At 41.0% G+C, this 17,566-nt stretch overlaps 1 protein-coding gene across 1 annotated transcript in view; it reads left to right on the forward strand.

Annotated features, from left to right (window-relative positions):
* pclob (piccolo presynaptic cytomatrix protein b) overlaps window positions 1-17,566 on the forward strand; it is a 65,843-nt gene that overhangs the window by 31,304 nt on the left and 16,973 nt on the right. The window contains exons 9-15 of the mRNA XM_030053554.1: window positions 51-1,633; window positions 1,861-2,126; window positions 2,493-3,330; window positions 3,532-4,582; window positions 14,322-14,410; window positions 14,520-14,595; window positions 14,709-14,834. Coding sequence (XP_029909414.1) covers window positions 51-1,633; window positions 1,861-2,126; window positions 2,493-3,330; window positions 3,532-4,582; window positions 14,322-14,410; window positions 14,520-14,595; window positions 14,709-14,834 — 4,029 coding nt within the window. The remainder of the gene's footprint in view (window positions 1-50; window positions 1,634-1,860; window positions 2,127-2,492; window positions 3,331-3,531; window positions 4,583-14,321; window positions 14,411-14,519; window positions 14,596-14,708; window positions 14,835-17,566) is intronic.

Genomic DNA, 17,566 nt, shown 5'->3' on the forward strand with positions numbered 1-17,566 from the left:
CCGTCATATATTTATCAACTAAAACCAATACTTCGGACTTCTTCTGGCAGGTAAAGCTCTAGACTACACAAGCAAAGGCACTGGAGCCTACGCTGGGATGACTACTGCTCCATACTCCCAGGCTCCTGCAGCAGGGTTTGGTGTAAATAGTGTCCTAAAAACTTCAGATGGAATAGTGTACTCCTCTGTAACAGCCCCGGTGCCATCAACGTACGCTATTACCACTCAGCCAGGATCGATTTTTAGCACCACCTTACCACCAACAACAATGGTCCAAAATCAGACATTGCCACACCCGTATGGTTTCATTCCCACAACAAGTCCAGGTCATATTATTCCTTTTGACACAGGGCTGCCTAAGGAGATTCTTCCCACAGCTTTGGCAGACATCATAACAGGCTACCCTGACATGTACTCAGACACCACCCTGGAAGCAATTGCTGCCTCTCTAGATGCTCTAGCTTCCTCCCCTATATTCCCTGGTTTAGATAACACTAAGATGGCTCAATATCAGATGGAGAGGGAGTTCCTGGAGCTGGAGAAGCTTAAGCAGTTGTGTCTTGCTGAAGAGCTTGAGTGGGAAAGGCAGGAGATCCAGCGTTACCGTGAACAAGAGCAGCTGATGGTACAAAGGGAGCTTGAGGAGCTCCAGGCCCTTAAACAACAGCTCCTCCTGCAGCAAGAGGAGGAGCACCATGCCCACATGGTGGCCCAACAGGAGACCTATGCCCAGCAGAAAGAACAACTGGAACAGATTCAACAGCTCCAACTGCAACTCCAGCGCCAACTAGATGAACACTATGGTAGCACTGGTACTACAGGGAATCTCTTAGATGCCAAATATGCAGGGGTAGGGGATAGTGGCCAGTACTGGCCTGTTAAGGATGAATCTACAACTCCTTCCATTGGGATCCAGTTAGAAGTAGGTCAGGATCAGCTTCAGTTGGCTAAGAAGCTTCCATTTGTATCTAACCAAGCTGATCAGGACACAGGGAAGAAGATAATTGATAGTGGGGTGCAGACAGATGATGAAGACTCAACAGATAAGCAGTATGTGGGACGGAGAAAGAGAAGCAAGAGGAATGCTGATAGCTGTGCTCAGTCTGATGATGAGGACCAGGATGAGTGGGATGCACCCACAAGGGCTAGACGCCGCTCTCGAAAACATAGCAGTGATGGGAAACACAGCTCCAAGGTTTCTAGCATTGCTATCCAGACTGTAGCAGAGATCTCTGTCCAGACTGATCACTCTGGAACTATCAAACGACCTAATGTGCAGATGGACACCAAAGTGGAAATTGTGAAGCATATCTCAGCCCCAGAGAATTCCCAGAGAGGAGGCAGCCTGAGCTGTCAGACAGACTCAGACAGGAGGCACACACCCATTGAGGTGGGTTATAGCACACACCTGACAGCAGATGTCCCTTCTAAATCTAAAGTTATCTACTCTCCAGTCTCTCCCCGGTCTCCTGAGAAATCAGTGGGAGGTCAGAGGATGCTGACGGCTGATCCAAACAGATTTTCCTCTGGCCCTCGGACGCTAAAGGCAGGCCAGAAGTCTCTATCTGACCCCAAATCCCTCAGTCCTACCACTGAAGACAGGATGGGTGGATATCACGCCGACAGCTACTCTGTAAGTCAATGCAAAATATAGACTGCAAAAATACAAACCAACACACAGTTTTTTTTTCTGAATGATGAAAATAGCTTCTATAGAAAAGAATAAATTAACATAAATTTCACTGAGTCCTCAACATGATTAGGGAATTGTATGTAAATTTCATTGTGTGTTTAATCTTATAAATGTTTAATCTTCACTTAATGATTTACACTTTCCCATAATTTTGTACTATATTCTAGGGACGTGGCTCTCCCTCTGGCACGGGTAAGAAAGTAAAGCGGACTTTACCAGACCCACCTCCTGAGGATGACTCTCTGACAGGTCGGTCAGGCTACAGCACCAATTCTGCTCGCCGTCGTCTTGCCCGCAATACAACGATGGCCCGTGCCAAGATTCTGCAGGACATTGACAAGGAGCTAGATCTGGTAGAGAGAGAATCCTCTAAGCTTCGCAAAAAACAGGCTGAATTGGATGAAGAGGAGAAGGAGATAGATGCCAAGCTGCGGTAAGTTTTAACATACACAGAATATAGGATACAGGCTCAAACTTATCCAGACCAATGACATCAATTCATTAACAGATACATATACGCTTTAATGGCTCAAAGTCCATGTTATTGAATCTTCCCTGTCAAACAATCATAATTCCTAATTCATCTGCATGATTCACCTCTCACCTTTCCACTCTGATAGCTTATGGGCTAAATGGCTGCCACGACATCACTCAGTGAGACCTCTCCATACTCACACATAGTAAAAGGTAGTACTGTGTGAGCACCCGGAACATCATTTGCCTTTTTGGTTGTTAAGTTAATAGAATCATTAGTATTTAAATCATAAAACATATGCATCCTTTTTGCTCATTACTGTAGATACTTGGAGATGGGTATCAACCGGCGCAAGGAAGCCTTGCTGAAAGAGAGAGAGAAGCGAGAGAGGGCCTATCTCCAGGGAGTGGCTGAGGAGAGAGACTATATGTCTGACAGTGAGGTCAGTAACATCAGAGAGGCCAGGGGTGAAGGTCTGGAGAGGCCTCGGACAGCTCCACAGTCTGAGTTTGACCAATTCATCCCTCCACAGACGGAGGCTGACTCCCAGTACAACACATTAACAAGTCCCTACTCCCACTATTCCCAGTTTGTCCCACAGACCCAAACCACCAGCCACTTCTCCCAGCAGGGCCTATACCAGCAGCAGTCACTCTACCACCAACAAGTCTCTCCTTATCAGAATGTTCCAACCCTCTCCCTCTCCCATGCCCAGGCTCAGCCTAGCAGCTACCAACATGCTCTGCTGTTACAACAAGGAAAGCAACGACAGACGACTCTGTCTGACCTGGAGCCGAAGATCACCACAAACTATGAAGTCATACGAAACCAGCCTCTGCTCATTGTACCAACTTCAACAGAAAGTGGCTATGGGGTGGCCCACCTAGGGGGCAAGTATGGCAACTTGGACTTGAGACTAGGGCTAGAGGAGAGGAGCATGGCCTCTAGTCCGATGTCAAGCATCTCTGCTGAGTCCTTCTACGCTGATATTGATCACCACAATGCCAGGAACTATGTGCTGATTGAGGACATAGGGGAGCTTACTAAGGGCTCTGCAGGGCTGGGTACTACAGGCCTGGGCTCTGGGTTCAACCTGCCTGATAAGGAGTTGTCCAAGGCAGATAGACTGCTCAGGGCAGCAGAGGTCAGGCGCACCGCTGAGGTAAATACTGTATACATATTTTTCTTCTTTTTTTCACTTTCTATCTTTATTCTTAATGTAAATTGACTATACATGTCATAAACTGCTTATTGTTGAAATATGTGTAAAACAAACAATAAGAGTGGTTAATTATTGTTGGTTATGATTTTTGTTGTTTTGAAAACAGTTACTAATTTAAATCAATTTATTTTTGCCTTTCAGGTGGCAGACTTTTTGGGCTCATCTCGACTGCAGGGTTATGGTAAAGGAGAAGATGACACCATGGAGGAGCCCTATGAGCTGAAACTACTTAAGCAGCAGATCAAGCAGGAGTTCAGGCGTGGAACTGATGGACTAGAACACCTTACAGGCCTGGGCATGTCCCAGTATCTCCCCAGTGACACCAGCTTTCGTCATTTCCCCAAAGGTGAAAAATACAGCATTGGCAGGCTAACCCTTGAAAAACAGGCTGCAAAGCAACTCCCTGCAGCTGTGCTTTACCAGAAACAGGTGAAGAACAAGAAGGCCCTCATAGACCCTAAGGCAATCACTAAATTCTCCCCAATCCAGGAGAGCAGGGATCTGGAACCTGACTTTGGCAGCTACATGGGCTCTGGAGCCTCCTCTGTGACCAATCTGGCTGCCCGGGCCAGATTGCTGCAGGATGAGATCACCTTTGGGCTTAGGAAAAACTTATCTGAGCAGCAAAAATATCTTGGCTCTTCCCTGGGGGCCAGCCTGGCTGGATCTCTCAATCTGGGCCACACCCTTGGTCTGGGGCCCACTATTAGGTCTTCTGTCCAAGATGATGGCACATACCCCAGTGGCAGTCGCTCCCGACCCTCATCACGCCCCTCCTCCCGCCCTTCATCTGTCTATGGCTTGGATCTATCCATGAAACGAGACCTGTCCAGCTCCTCGCTTAGACTGAAAACAGAGGGAGAGGTCTTGGATGCAGCATTTGCCCCTGGGGTAGCCAGAACCAAACCAACCAGTCTACCCATTAGCCAGAGCCGGGGTCGTATCCCCATTGTGGCTCAGAACTCTGAGGAGGAGAGTCCTTTGAGCCCGGTGGGGCAACCTATGGGCATGGCTAGAGCCTCAGCTGGGCCTCTCCCTCCCATCTCTGCCGACTCCAGGGACCAGTTTGGATCTAGTCATTCCCTGCCAGAGGTACAGCAACATATGAGGGAGGAATCTCGGACGCGGGGCTATGACCGAGACATCGCTTTCATCATGGATGACTTGCAGGGGGCCATGTCTGACAGTGAAGGTAAATGGAGCCTGAGACTGTCGCAGCAACTCGGCTCTCTGGACCTGCTTGTCATGCATGCTAATGCTGAGTGTTCTTACTGACTTTCTGCATCGATTGGTTCTTTTTCAATCATCAGCACTCCAGATAATTGTTGTTGGTTGTTGATTGCTCTATTTTATTACTCTTCTATTTTCCTCTCACACTATATAATGTTTGCATGCTATTCTCTTTCTTTCCATGTCTTGCTCACCAATACATAATACTCTTGTCTTGAGTTTATGTATGTCATTAATTACTTGTATCCATGTTTATTCTTTGTTGTCATTAGCATGTGTCTTTGTTTTATTTTACTATAGTTTAACTTTCTTTATAGTTAAAAGGTTGCTCTTATTGATACTCAGCTCAGCTCTCAACTTAACTAACTCAGTGGTAACAGAACTACAGTTCACACAGTCTCATTCATAAATTTTGTCCATATTACTGCAGCCTTATTCACAGTGATAACCCAAGTGGACAGCCTATGAAAATCTACAAGTTAATTAAACGTTCCATATTTTACACTTTCCCTAACTGTCCACACCTCTTTGCAAGTTCAGTGCACTGCCTATTAGATATGTCACTGTGATGGCAGAAAAAAGCCAAAATTCTACCCAAAATAACTCTGTAATGTAATACAAAAGGTTGGGGCATGTAATTGGTTGAATAAAGCTGAGAGCAGTTATTCATAAACTTACTGGCAGGGCGAGAGTGGTCGAAGAATGTTTTCTAATTCATAAATGTGAATTACCATTCTAAATATACAGTTAACCAGAATAAGTGGTATTTCTGATTTACAATTTACAATTATTAATAAACCCTAAATTGTATATGACTGGACATAGGTCTTCAACAACATACAATTGAGGAGAGGAGTGAAAATATAAAATATAGAGTTTAAGTAATAATTTTTCCACGTACACACAAAGTGCCTTATAAACACAATAAAATAATATCACGTCAGAATATGCAGGTTTGAAAGGCTACTGTTTTAGTTACTGATAACTAAAAGCAGAGTTTGCAATGCTGTCATGACCATCTGGAAGCTGTCTCAGCTTTGGTAAATGGTAAAGGGCACTTTGCAACATGAATGTTTAACAGGGAGTGTCTGGGGGCACTATTTTGTGTTTCCTAGTACAGCGGTGGAATTTTTTACATTTTGGATGGTCATTTTGGTGTATTGGTTAAGGTTAGTGTTAGACATAAGTTGAATGTGAGTCGATAAGAAATTCCGTTGCTGTACACGGAAACTCTCAGGACACTCAATTTCTCCTCTCCACCCTTTTGCTACCACTCTGCACAGCAAAATAGTTCTTTGTGAGAAGTAGGTCATTGCTTCTGAAAACGTATATTTACTTTTCCATGACAACCTTACAGCTACTGTGGAGAACAATTCACTGGCAGCAGCCATTTTTAAAGGAATACTGCTGAATCATGGTGTCTGGATATACTATAATTGTTCTGGAGATGCAGGCAAGGCATTCAGTCTGAGCAGCTCTTTCTCTCCAACTCCTAGCTAGTCAGTGACACATCTGCTGATGCAAAAGTAGTCTACTCTTAAGGAGTTTACACTTAAGTCTATATTGCAATGCAATTGCTCTTTCTCTCGAGGATTAATGTGCAGTAGTACACTGTAATAGTTCTGAGATTATAGTGGACCATAAATTTTAGATCTACACTTAGCACCATGTTATTGTGTCTCAGTGCTATGTTTACTCAATGTCTTATTCTATCTTTGATTTTCTATATCTGCTTTTGATTTTGCATCTGTGCATGTTGTGCAATGTTTTCATTTTCGATCTCAATAAAGTGAATGTTTTCTGCCTGTTGGTTGTTGCTGTGGATGTCTTCCGTTATGTGAGATGTCCATTTCTTCATGTGATTGACAAACTTGACATATACTCTCTCCATCTCCTTTCTGGGGCGTAAGGGTGGGATTGATACTGTTACATCAAATATACAATGCTAAGAACTGTAGAGCTATACTGATTTAATGTCCAGAAGGAATTTTGTTTTGTAGATATAAATATACATATCAAAAGTTGGTTCACTTTTCTCAAGATTTGGTAATTCCTGATTTTATGAATAGTCAGGTAAAAGAGACACTGCAAACAATACATTATGAAAGGATAGAGGAACTCTAATTGGCAAAACTAGCATGTTGCCTCATTAGGGATAAAATTCAAGTTTTTGTTGTTTATAGTATTATCTGATAAGCATTAATACAATGCATAATTATGAAACCATAAGCAAGAACAACATGCTTAGATTGCATCTTGAGTTGTTTTTCTTGACCATTTACAAAAATCAACGTAGAGAATCCTGATGAGAAAATGATATTTGTCCTGACCACACATAAGAGTGTCCATCTGCCTTGATTACAGCACTAACTGACTCCATGCTGGCTTTGAACAGAGATGAAACCAGAATCTTTCATGAAAGTATCAGACACGGTAGAGTATCTTACTAGCTCAGTTCAAAACCACCTTTACTCTTCTACTTCTATGGCTCAGCTTTATATTATCTGGCAATTGGCTTTGTATTTTTAATTTATTTATTGTTTCCCCCATTGATAATCTGTATATTTTTAGGCCTCTCGTAATGTTTCTCTTTTGAAATGTTAAATGTCTGGCAGACTAATGTCAAACTTGCAGTAATGCACTAACTACTGATTTAAATGCATGTGCTGAAGTATATTCGAAATGCCAACCTAGCCCTTAGTACAGATGATGTAGTCTGTAAGATTAATGGACTTGTGTTGAACATATTTCTGAAAAAAACATACATATAATTTTGTATCCCAGCTGGAGGCCCAAACTGGAATATAGAAGGTGAGACAGCATTCCAGCTCCCATGTAGGTACACAGAGACTGTATGCCTCCATTCTGCACATCATGGTTCTGAATGATCCACCTCTCTGGTTGGTTTCGTAAGCATACCAGACTCATTCTGGAATGACCCACATTTCAATGGCACCGCACACAACACATGCCATTTAGTAGGTCTCTAGTAGATGACATATCAGACCCATTCTGGAATGAACCCATCTTGATGGTACTGGATATACTGTATGTGTCATATAGTGACTCCAATTATACATCATTCTGGAATGACTCCACATCACAGTGGCTCTGTAAGCATATCAGATCATTTCCAGTATTCATGTTCATGCACTATTGCTGAGATTGCAGGTAATCACATGTGCATATTGTGCGATCATGCATAAATGTTACCACAAAAATAATAAGTCTCAACATAATGAGTGCATCCTTTCCCACTGACAGTGTAATTAGATCACTTTAATAGTACAAAGAGAAACTTCCAGTGCTGAGCACACTCAGTCCTTAGTGATGATCTATAGTATTGCAAAGTGATGACTCACATTTTGAATGTACTGTAATGTAATGTTTTACCTGGCAGGCTGAATTGTTAGTATGGTTTGGGTATTTTCTTTTTCTATACATTTATTAAGTGTGGTAGATATTAAAACTTTGGCGCATGACATGGCAACAGCCTGTGATCAAAAGAAGCAGATTAACCATGCATAAGAATTGTTCTATTTAACACAAGCTTCACCTTCTAAGGGGGCTGTTTTTCTACTTGGGGAGTAGAGCCTGATGATAGCCTCTGCTGTGACATGATAAGTCAACAAGTCGCAGGGCTGCTTGACTGTCAGTGTGTACACATGAGTCAGTCAGGGTCAGTGCTCCTTTCTTTCACTTGCAAAGGAAAGGGAACTAACCTCATGTTGTATCCTATCATTGCTTAGCACTCAAGTCTAACAGCATAGCCAACTCAATGATGAGTTTCTTCAGTGTTACTACACTGTAACAAAACAATCACTCTCACACCTGGGTCACACTGTCTACCTGAGCAGTGCATGTGTACCGTGGAATCTCTTGATTTTGGTAACAGATTAGAGCCATGTGTCTCAGATGCCCCTTGAGCCTTGCTGAAGCAGCGTGTGAGATAAAGTTTTGATGTGAAGCCTATTTTCTCGGCATGCAGATACTTAATTCATGCAAGTGAGGGATGTGCAAGTACCCTCTCCAAGAGGTGTTGGAGAGAAGAAATAGACCGAACTGAACAATTGAGTGGGTCAGCATCCATTTTTTCTACACCATTTTAGGAAAACATTTTGGTTTGTAGCTTGAAATGATGGATTGCGTTTGAGTACCTTGGATAGTCTATACCACATCTGCAGACAATTCTGTGTGCATCACACTGTCCTGTTGAGGAGCCACACCTTGAGGTGTTGGTCCAGAGAAGGCATCACTGGAACTGCTCCACTTGCCTGTGACCGTGCTGTCCAAACATAATAAACTGTCCACAAGTCCACTGTCCACAGTTACATATTTCTGCATACCACAGAACCATCATACGGTACAAAGCTACCAAAGTAACCATCAGGCAGGCAAGGTAGACATCAAGTCTGATGGAACAGATCGCTCGCTGAAACTCAGCTGGTTGTAGCCAGATATCAGTTACAGCAGGGAGGCTTATTAAAATAAAAATTAAAAAAAAAAAAAAAAAGCCCAGACAGTGGCAGGACCTGCCAACAGGCTTTGCTATCATCCAGGCTGGCTGATCAAGGATGCCAGTGGGATTTCCCCATGATTCTCAACAAGCTGCGTTCCTTGCCTTCATGTGCTGCCTGGTCCATGTCAGCAAGCTCCCCATTCTCAACACTCTCGCTCTCAGGGCGGTGGGAGAGAGGGCTTCAGAACAACTGCATTCTGTTCCTCCCCATGTCGAGTACAGACAGAGGGCAGCACTGTGACAACAAAGGTTCTCAGTGAGAGCTCATTGCACTCAACACTAAGCCTAAATGGCCTGCAGAGTGTGGACTGATGGTTAGACCACCTATGCTGGGCTCCCTCTCTGTACTATAGAGCAGCTTCACCAGGGAGTCAGACTTTCTTACCAAAGAACCACTGACATACAGGCAGCTGTTGTTGCCAAGTTTACATACCAGAACAAGTGAACATACAAGCATCAAACTGAAACGCAAAGGCAACAAATGTACATCAATATTCACATAGGTATTTGCCATACATAGCAATTTCTCTGTCTCATCTTTTCAGAGACAAACACTAATCAAAACCAGTGTGCAGGAAATTATAAGATAACAGTGAACAAATGTTATTTGCAAAACTGTGGTAATACATTACATTTTTACATTAAGTATTACTCAACATGTTGTTATAGCAGGAGAACTAAGGGAAGTATACATAAATTCATGAAGACAGGTTATATTCATGGTTACAAGGTAAGTATTTTCATTAATCACAAACCTAACTCTATAAGTAGCTGTTTACTCGATTATTACTATCCTAAGCTAAGTATGTAAATAAATTACATAAGATAGAAAACATAGGTAGAAAACAGTTAACTTTAACCGGTAATTTAGGTTTGATGGCTTAGATCAGTATATCATGTGTGGAGTGCAAAAAGGTATTTTTCTCTATACAGAGAAAAGCAAAAAGTATATTTTACAACTTGTAACAAAACAAATTAAATGCTTGCAAACCATAACAAGCACTTAACATAAGGACAATGTCAACTCTAACATCAGTTGTGAAAAAATGTTTAAACAATCTTTACACAGAGCATGGCATACCATCTTACAGGATTTTAAGAGTTCACACAAAATGCAATATACATTATCTCTTTCCTGCAGTGTGATCTTTCTATCTAGATGTTTTCTGTGTGATTTGGCAAGGTTCCCAGTCTCCCGTGTTCTTCGTCTCCAACACAGTGGACTTGATGGACATTCATATGTGGCACTCAAGCCATCAAAAATTAACATGAAAAAAAAAAAGCAAAAGCTCTTTACAAAGACAATGACATGGATACCTTGCATAATGCATGGCTGTCAAGTGTGAAGAGCTTCATTGAGAAGTATTTCCTGCCGAAGAGCCTCCTTTTTGTGGGGAAAGGGCCTTTAAGGCATCAACTTTAAAGTGTCATTCATGCAAAAATCCCTCTGAACATATCTCCTTGCATCACTGCCAGTCGCTCTGCTCATCTTTCGTTGCTCTCTACAACTCATACATGGAAACAGTGGACAAGGGTGTCACCAAAGATATGGGCTTTCATGCAGCAGTCTATCATGTCACTTTTCTTCTCACTGTTTCAGAACCACTCTGTGTTCTGTCTTGACCACAAAGCACTGGACCAAGTGTTAAATGCCCCTCTTGACAGGAACAGGCTCTTTCCAGAACTTTGCAACAAGCCCCAAGCTATTACAAGTCTGTTTGTGATATTCCTTTATTATATTCAATTGAATGACAGACTATGTCATTGTGATCTGGCTTTCTGGGGTGGTAAAAACCAAACGATGCAAGATACCGGCTTAGCTTTCTAGAGGATCTGTTACAGGACAGGGTAAGGCAAAACCTGGGTCAGGCCTGTTTTTTCCTTTATTTGATTAAGTTTAAAAAGACACAGAAGGAGAGATCTGCTACATTGTACTCATGTTGAACCCTGAGCAGGACATCATTTTTTTTCTTGTGAGTTGTCAGATTTTTTGTTGTTACAGCGCCCCAAATTATGCATCAACTCCTGCCCTTTCTGCTTTGATTGTGATTTCTTTCTGGCTTAAAGAAGATCTGGTTTCCGCTGCTTTGGCCTTTGATTGTGCCATGCCTACAGCTATTATTGTTCTTGAGCTGATGGGTGACTCTGATGACCGTGATGAGCATGATGAGTGTGAGCACACATAATGTATTTCCAGTCGTTTAAGTCAGTGTCACAATGAGCTTGAAATTCTGCTGCTTGATGGCCTTCCTCTGACTCGATTTCTCTCTCGGTGGTTAATAATGAATGGATGAGTTGTGACACTCTTGTAATTTACTGCAGAAAGATGTTTCTTCCACTTGAAGTGCTGCGAACAAATCCTTTCACTATGCTGACCTCTTTGCCTGTGCTTTAGAGCAATTCATCCAAATACTTAAATCCTTCTATCAAATTTTTGCATAAACAAACACATTACACATCACATATACACATTACTCAATATATTTTTATTGTAGGAGAATTTACACATATAGATAGAAAATCATTAAGAAGAAATGTTTCACTCAATATTACAACATAATTAGTGAGTATAGCGGTAAGTATTGCGGTGCTTATTCTTAATTAGTATGCATATAAATAACGATGGGTATTAAAGTTAAGTATAAAATGTATGATTATAATAAGCAACTAATTCATTTTGCTTACTACGTAATACATGTGTATAGAATGTACACTTAACATTCACTGCAAATAGCAGTGAATTAAATGCTTGTCAAACATAAAAAAGTACTTGACATAATTTGTGGACATAGTCCTCCTTAACATCAAGAGGAAAAAACTGTTAAAACAATCTTGATGATAGAAGCTGTCACACTGTGTAGCAGCACAGACATCTAAAACACAAGAACTGAATATTCAATTCGCAGTTTAAAGAAGCACTGAGAGATGACAGAAACAAGTCCAAATCCTGATTTAAGACATATAAACTGATCCACTAATTAAAACTCCATGGCACCGCTTACGTTAATCTCTTGCTTAACACAGAGATGACATGGCACAGGCAGCAGAAATGAGGATGTTGAACGAACAGTCCACTCAAAAAACAAAATTAGCTATTTCCTCACCTACCCCTTGTGCAATCTATCGATCCAGATATCTTCTGTGTAATTTTGAGAGGTTTCCAGTCTGTTGTGATATTCCATGTCTCCCGGCATCCCAGTACAGTGGGGCTGGATGAGTATTTCTTTGTGGAGTTCAAATCTTCAAAGCTTTACATATGAAAAACTCAACAGTACCAGCTCCTTCCCCAGGCAATGACAGGGATATCCATAATCGTCTACAGCCCTTGGAGCAACAATTTCCTTTAGGAACTATTTCTTGCTGAAGAACCATCCATCATGCTCTATTGCTTTGTACTTGTATAGACAGAGTTTGTTGATTTTGGAAGAAGCCATTGCTGTTGAATTTTTATAATGTACATTTTTGATGGTTTGTCCTTTTCTGTATTTTAGGTGAACTGTTCCTTTAAAAGAATGAGCTCTTTTAGTGAAGATGTAAGATGCTTATTGTTATCAGCATAACACTGATGCATATGCACTCCCTTAGACACTGAACCAGCTACTCATATCTGCCTCTTCTGCAAAGATATGACAGAGCACAGAAGCTCTTTGCAAGTTGCCTGAGCAACAAGACTAGCCGACGGTGAACTTGACAGTGTGCTCCATTGAGCCGGGCTGATTGTTCAAATGTGTCACAGTTTTGCCCATGATTGCTGCATGGGTTGGAGCCTAGCAAGAGAGCCCACTGCTCTCAGTACTTGAAGTTATGTGACTGGTGGAGAGAGATTTCTGAGAGACACAATGTTTCACTCGTGCAGAGTGGAGACAGAAAGTGGGCAGGATAACAGAGGAGGACACTGTCTGGGCAGAGCAGTGGAAAGATGAGAGGTCATTGTCATTAGCATCATCCAGGATTCGGGAATCAGTTACCCTTATGTCTCAGCTGGGATGGCTGGCAGTAGAAAATTAAGACTGAGGGAGACTGGCCAAGTCTGGGAAGGCCCTCAGTGTATTCTGCATCACTGTTATCACATTCCCACTGCAGCTCTGGGAAGCAGAAAAGGCTCTGGTGTTGCTGCCCCTGCCCCTCCACACAAAAGACCCTTAAAGTCTGTGCATTCCAGCACGCCGAGAGCTCGCAAAGAACAATGGTGGTAACCAGTCCAACACACGTCAGGCATTTGAGTGTCAAACAATGCAATCCTCAGCAATGTTGTCATCTTCACATACTGAAGAAACATGGATGTAGAGCAGTGGTAAACTCCCGTTCTATAGGGCAAGACGCCATAGGGTAACTAGATGAGTGGTTAAACAAACAAACCCTGTTAGCAGGTGGAGCCTGTGTGAAACAGAACATTCAGGTATTAGAATACCATCCCTAAAACGTATTCAATGTAAAATTCATGAGGAGCTGTGGAGCTGTAGGGAGGATTCATGTAGCCTAGCACTTCTTGAAATATGTTAGAACTACAGTACAAGCCACAGTGGACGGTAAGAACTTAGTGTGGGTAGGCATTATTTTTTTTCTCTCTCATCTCATCAAAACTTATTGTGGAAAGAAAGAACAACATGATCAAAAGAGAAGAACAGAAACATGTAATCAGTCATGATAAAAAATAAAATCTGCATTTCAGTGTTTTTGACTGAGAAGAACAAATGCTGACCCAATGTATACTATAAAATGTCAGGTTTTGTTTTTGACAATAACGTTTCTAATATGACATGTATGAATAGGTGAACCCTCATTCAGACGGGGAGCACTGCATGACATCAAAAGCATGCAAAGCTGATTAAAATTCTCTTGAAATGCATTCATTCTTCATTCAGTGTTTGTAGTGATCATTTGATCTCACAACAGCTATGGATAGGCTGGAACAAAGTTTATGTGCCTTTGCTTTCACCTATCCAGTCAGGACAGATCAGAGATCTTCCTGCAGCTGAGAGAAAGAAGGGATGGATGTGTGATGCACTCTGTAACTCATACTAGAACCTGCATCTCCATCAAAGCCTGTTGGCGAGATTGGTCTCTGCCCAAGCCAAGCCTTGTAGGCATTACTATGGTTAGAGCAGAGATAAATCAAGCTATCAGGGTTAATGATGTGTTCTTGTGTGCAAGTTTTTAACCAGTGCCATGTCTTGTGTAGCTTACCATCTGAGGAGAGAGGACACAGACTGGTTTGATAAGCCAAGAGAAGGACGCCCACAGAGTGGTCACATGATGGACAAGAGACAGGTGAGATCCACGCTAATGCATTCCACCTCAACCTCATAAGTACTGTAAACACCCTTATTCTGGGATGTCTTTGATCATCATGCTGTAAATTCTCTTAAATCTTTCTCAGATGAAGCTGGTTCCTTATACCTTCCCTCACACTCGCATCAAACTTCAGAGAGACCTAAAGGACACCAGTGTGTCAGGTATAGAAATAGATAGATAAATAAATAAATAGGCTAATGGAGAATACATAAACAACATGGACACATGGATTTGGTTTGCTAATGAAGAACTCTATGCTTAATTTTTTCCTCAGGGAATGGTCTTGGAATTCGGGTGGTAGGAGGAAAGGAGATCCCAGGGAGCCGGGGAGAAATTGGAGCCTACATTGCCAAGGTTTTCCCTGGTTGTGTCGCAGAACAAACGGGAAAAATTGTAGAGGGTAAGACGAGGATGAGAAAAAGATGTGGTAGCCCCTCTAGCGACTAAGAAAAACAATGAGTAAATCCAATTTGTTACATGTTTTTGGCAAGTTGGTGCTTGTTATAAATTTTAAGCATGGAAACAGAATATATCCGGAGAGCAAAATGCAAAATTACATTTGGATAAAAAAAAAAAAAAAAAAAAAAAAAAAACTATATATGAATAACCTAAAGATTTATGCTGTTCCCTTTAAAAAAAAAAAAAGTGGATGTTTTCATTCTGTTAAAATTAAGTTGTTTGAGGTGTAATCTATTGATTTTGCTAGCAAGATATACTACTTCTCAGTGCAAACTCTGGGGAAAGAGTCAGATTAATGGTTTAAGCAGAACTCTTAAGACGATTATTAATATCAGGACATTCTAGACCTTCTGTGAAATTTCGTGCCTGAATCATTAAATTCCAGATGAAGATGTGAGAGGCTGCTGTAGCCATCTGTGTTGTGGTCTGTCATGTCTCATTCCCAAACACTTCACATCCCCACACGGACGAAGCCTGTCAGCTCACCCTGGCCCTCCACAGGACTGGGCTGCGTTAGTCATTAGGCTTTATTTAGCATCCTTAGAGACACACAAATGCACACAGACAGGACAGGCACACACACACAAACACACACACACACACACACACACACACACACACACACACACAGCCCTGGACTGTAATCCAGCCCAGCCCTCAACAATCGTGTGTGGAAACGCATGAGCCCCTGGCAGCGGTGTCATGATGCCTTAATCTTAAAGTTATGATATTATCCAGGATATCACAATACCACTGATGTTGAGGTCTATGGTCAACCTGCATAAACAAATGATAGAATGATAGAATTAAAAAAAAAAAAAAAATGTAACCAACTGTCTTAAAGCACCTTAAATCATCTATTTCATGCATTTTTCCTTAATATTAGGCCTACTTTACTAAAAAGTTCAAATGATAGATTTTATAGGATTTATTTGCTGAGCTTAGGCAGAGAAAAGCCTTGATATTTATGGTAATTCCTACAGTTCAGGGATATTTTTGAGGGTAAAACTGTTTCTGCACAGGCTCTCTTCACTGGTGATTCCACCACAAAGGATTCATGACTTTATATCACAGGAGGAATGAGCCAGTCAACAACAGTATTTCCTGACAGTCTGATGTTACACTACTTTATTTATTTATTGTCTTGAAATACAAATAGGAATGGTTAGACTGGGTTCTTGTGTCATATAAAACCAGATTAGTTGCAATAAAGGAATAGGATTAGTGGTCTGACTGGCTGTATTTACAGTCTAGAGTATGCTGAACTGTATTTATGTAAATGTAATGTTTATGTTTTGTTGAAACAGCTGCAGTGGAACATGCCTTCAGGTGCATTAAGAAATAAAGACATGAAGAATAAAGGGAATACAGGAGAGAGAGCTGGGGAAAACTTAAAACGAGTATTGGCTCATGCAGAGGTCTATTTAAAGCCTTTATTAGTGGACTGTTGCTATAAGCCACCAACTCTCAGTACTTGAATGATGTTTGTGTTATGTTGGAATGGACAGAATTTCTGAGCACTGCATTCACATTGTGAGATCTATTGATGAGGTGATTTTAACACTGAGTTGTTCTGACTGTCCTTTGAAAAACAAGCTTTTAAATATGTCATCCTGCGCAGACAGCATCTCAAAAAACAAGAATCTCCACTTACAATAGTCTCTCAGTGACATTTATTGATCATATTTTTTAAAACCACTGTCAATTCATGCACTAAAGCCATGTCTGTCCCGACTGGTTTTGGTGATAATACTAAATCATACTAAATCTAGAAAAGGCTGAACCCAGAAAGTAACCCCAAAGGTAGTTTACAAAAAGAACATTTCAGTGTTTCTGTGTTGACTCATTTATAATAAATAAATAAATAAATAAATAAATAAATAAATAAATAAATAAATAAAAATACTTTGCACATGATGATCCTGAAACAACTCTTATAGTATTAATGGATTCTTTTGCAAGAGAGAAATAAACAAAGAATGTTTGTCCCAGAAACATATTGCAAATAAGCAACACAGTCAACAGCAAGGAAAATAAACTATTTGACAAAAACAGGGTTGTAAAATTTAAAAAAATAAGACTGCAAATACTTAAGTTTTAAGAAAGTGAGCATTTTTAGAGATACCTATATTAAAGATAATGATATTAATTTATTGCCTTGTTGTCACAGCAGCTGATGAGTTACTCCATAAGCAAAAGTCTAATCTGAAGGCCAGGTTTCATTTGTGTAAGTTGAGCCTCATGCAGCTCGTACCTTGGAATGGAAGTTTGAGTTTGCTGTGCGCTTCTAAATCTTCCCTCAGTACTTTTCCCTCTGACATGTCAGTGTCTTTACAGTGGTAAAGATGGTTTGATGATATGCTTTCTGTGTAAAACTGATAACAATTGCATTTTAGCTCATATCTAAAACATGTATTGTCTTGCATCTGTATGTTTGTGCTGTGATCAGCTTCATGACTTCATAACAAAATGCAAGTATATGCTACTATACGTAGTTTGTGCATACTATTTCATTTTTTATGTTGTGTGGACCCCAGGAAGAATAGCTGTTTCAATTAATGAGAGTCCACATGAACAATAAACAAACAACAGACATATTAATTTATTCCTTTGTTATGATAGCAGCTAGTAAATTGCTTCATAAACAAAAGTCTAATCTGAAGATAGCTTCAT

This window comes from Myripristis murdjan, chromosome 6, assembly GCF_902150065.1.
Source record: "Myripristis murdjan chromosome 6, fMyrMur1.1, whole genome shotgun sequence".
In the NCBI taxonomy this organism is placed as follows: domain Eukaryota; kingdom Metazoa; phylum Chordata; class Actinopteri; order Holocentriformes; family Holocentridae; genus Myripristis; species Myripristis murdjan.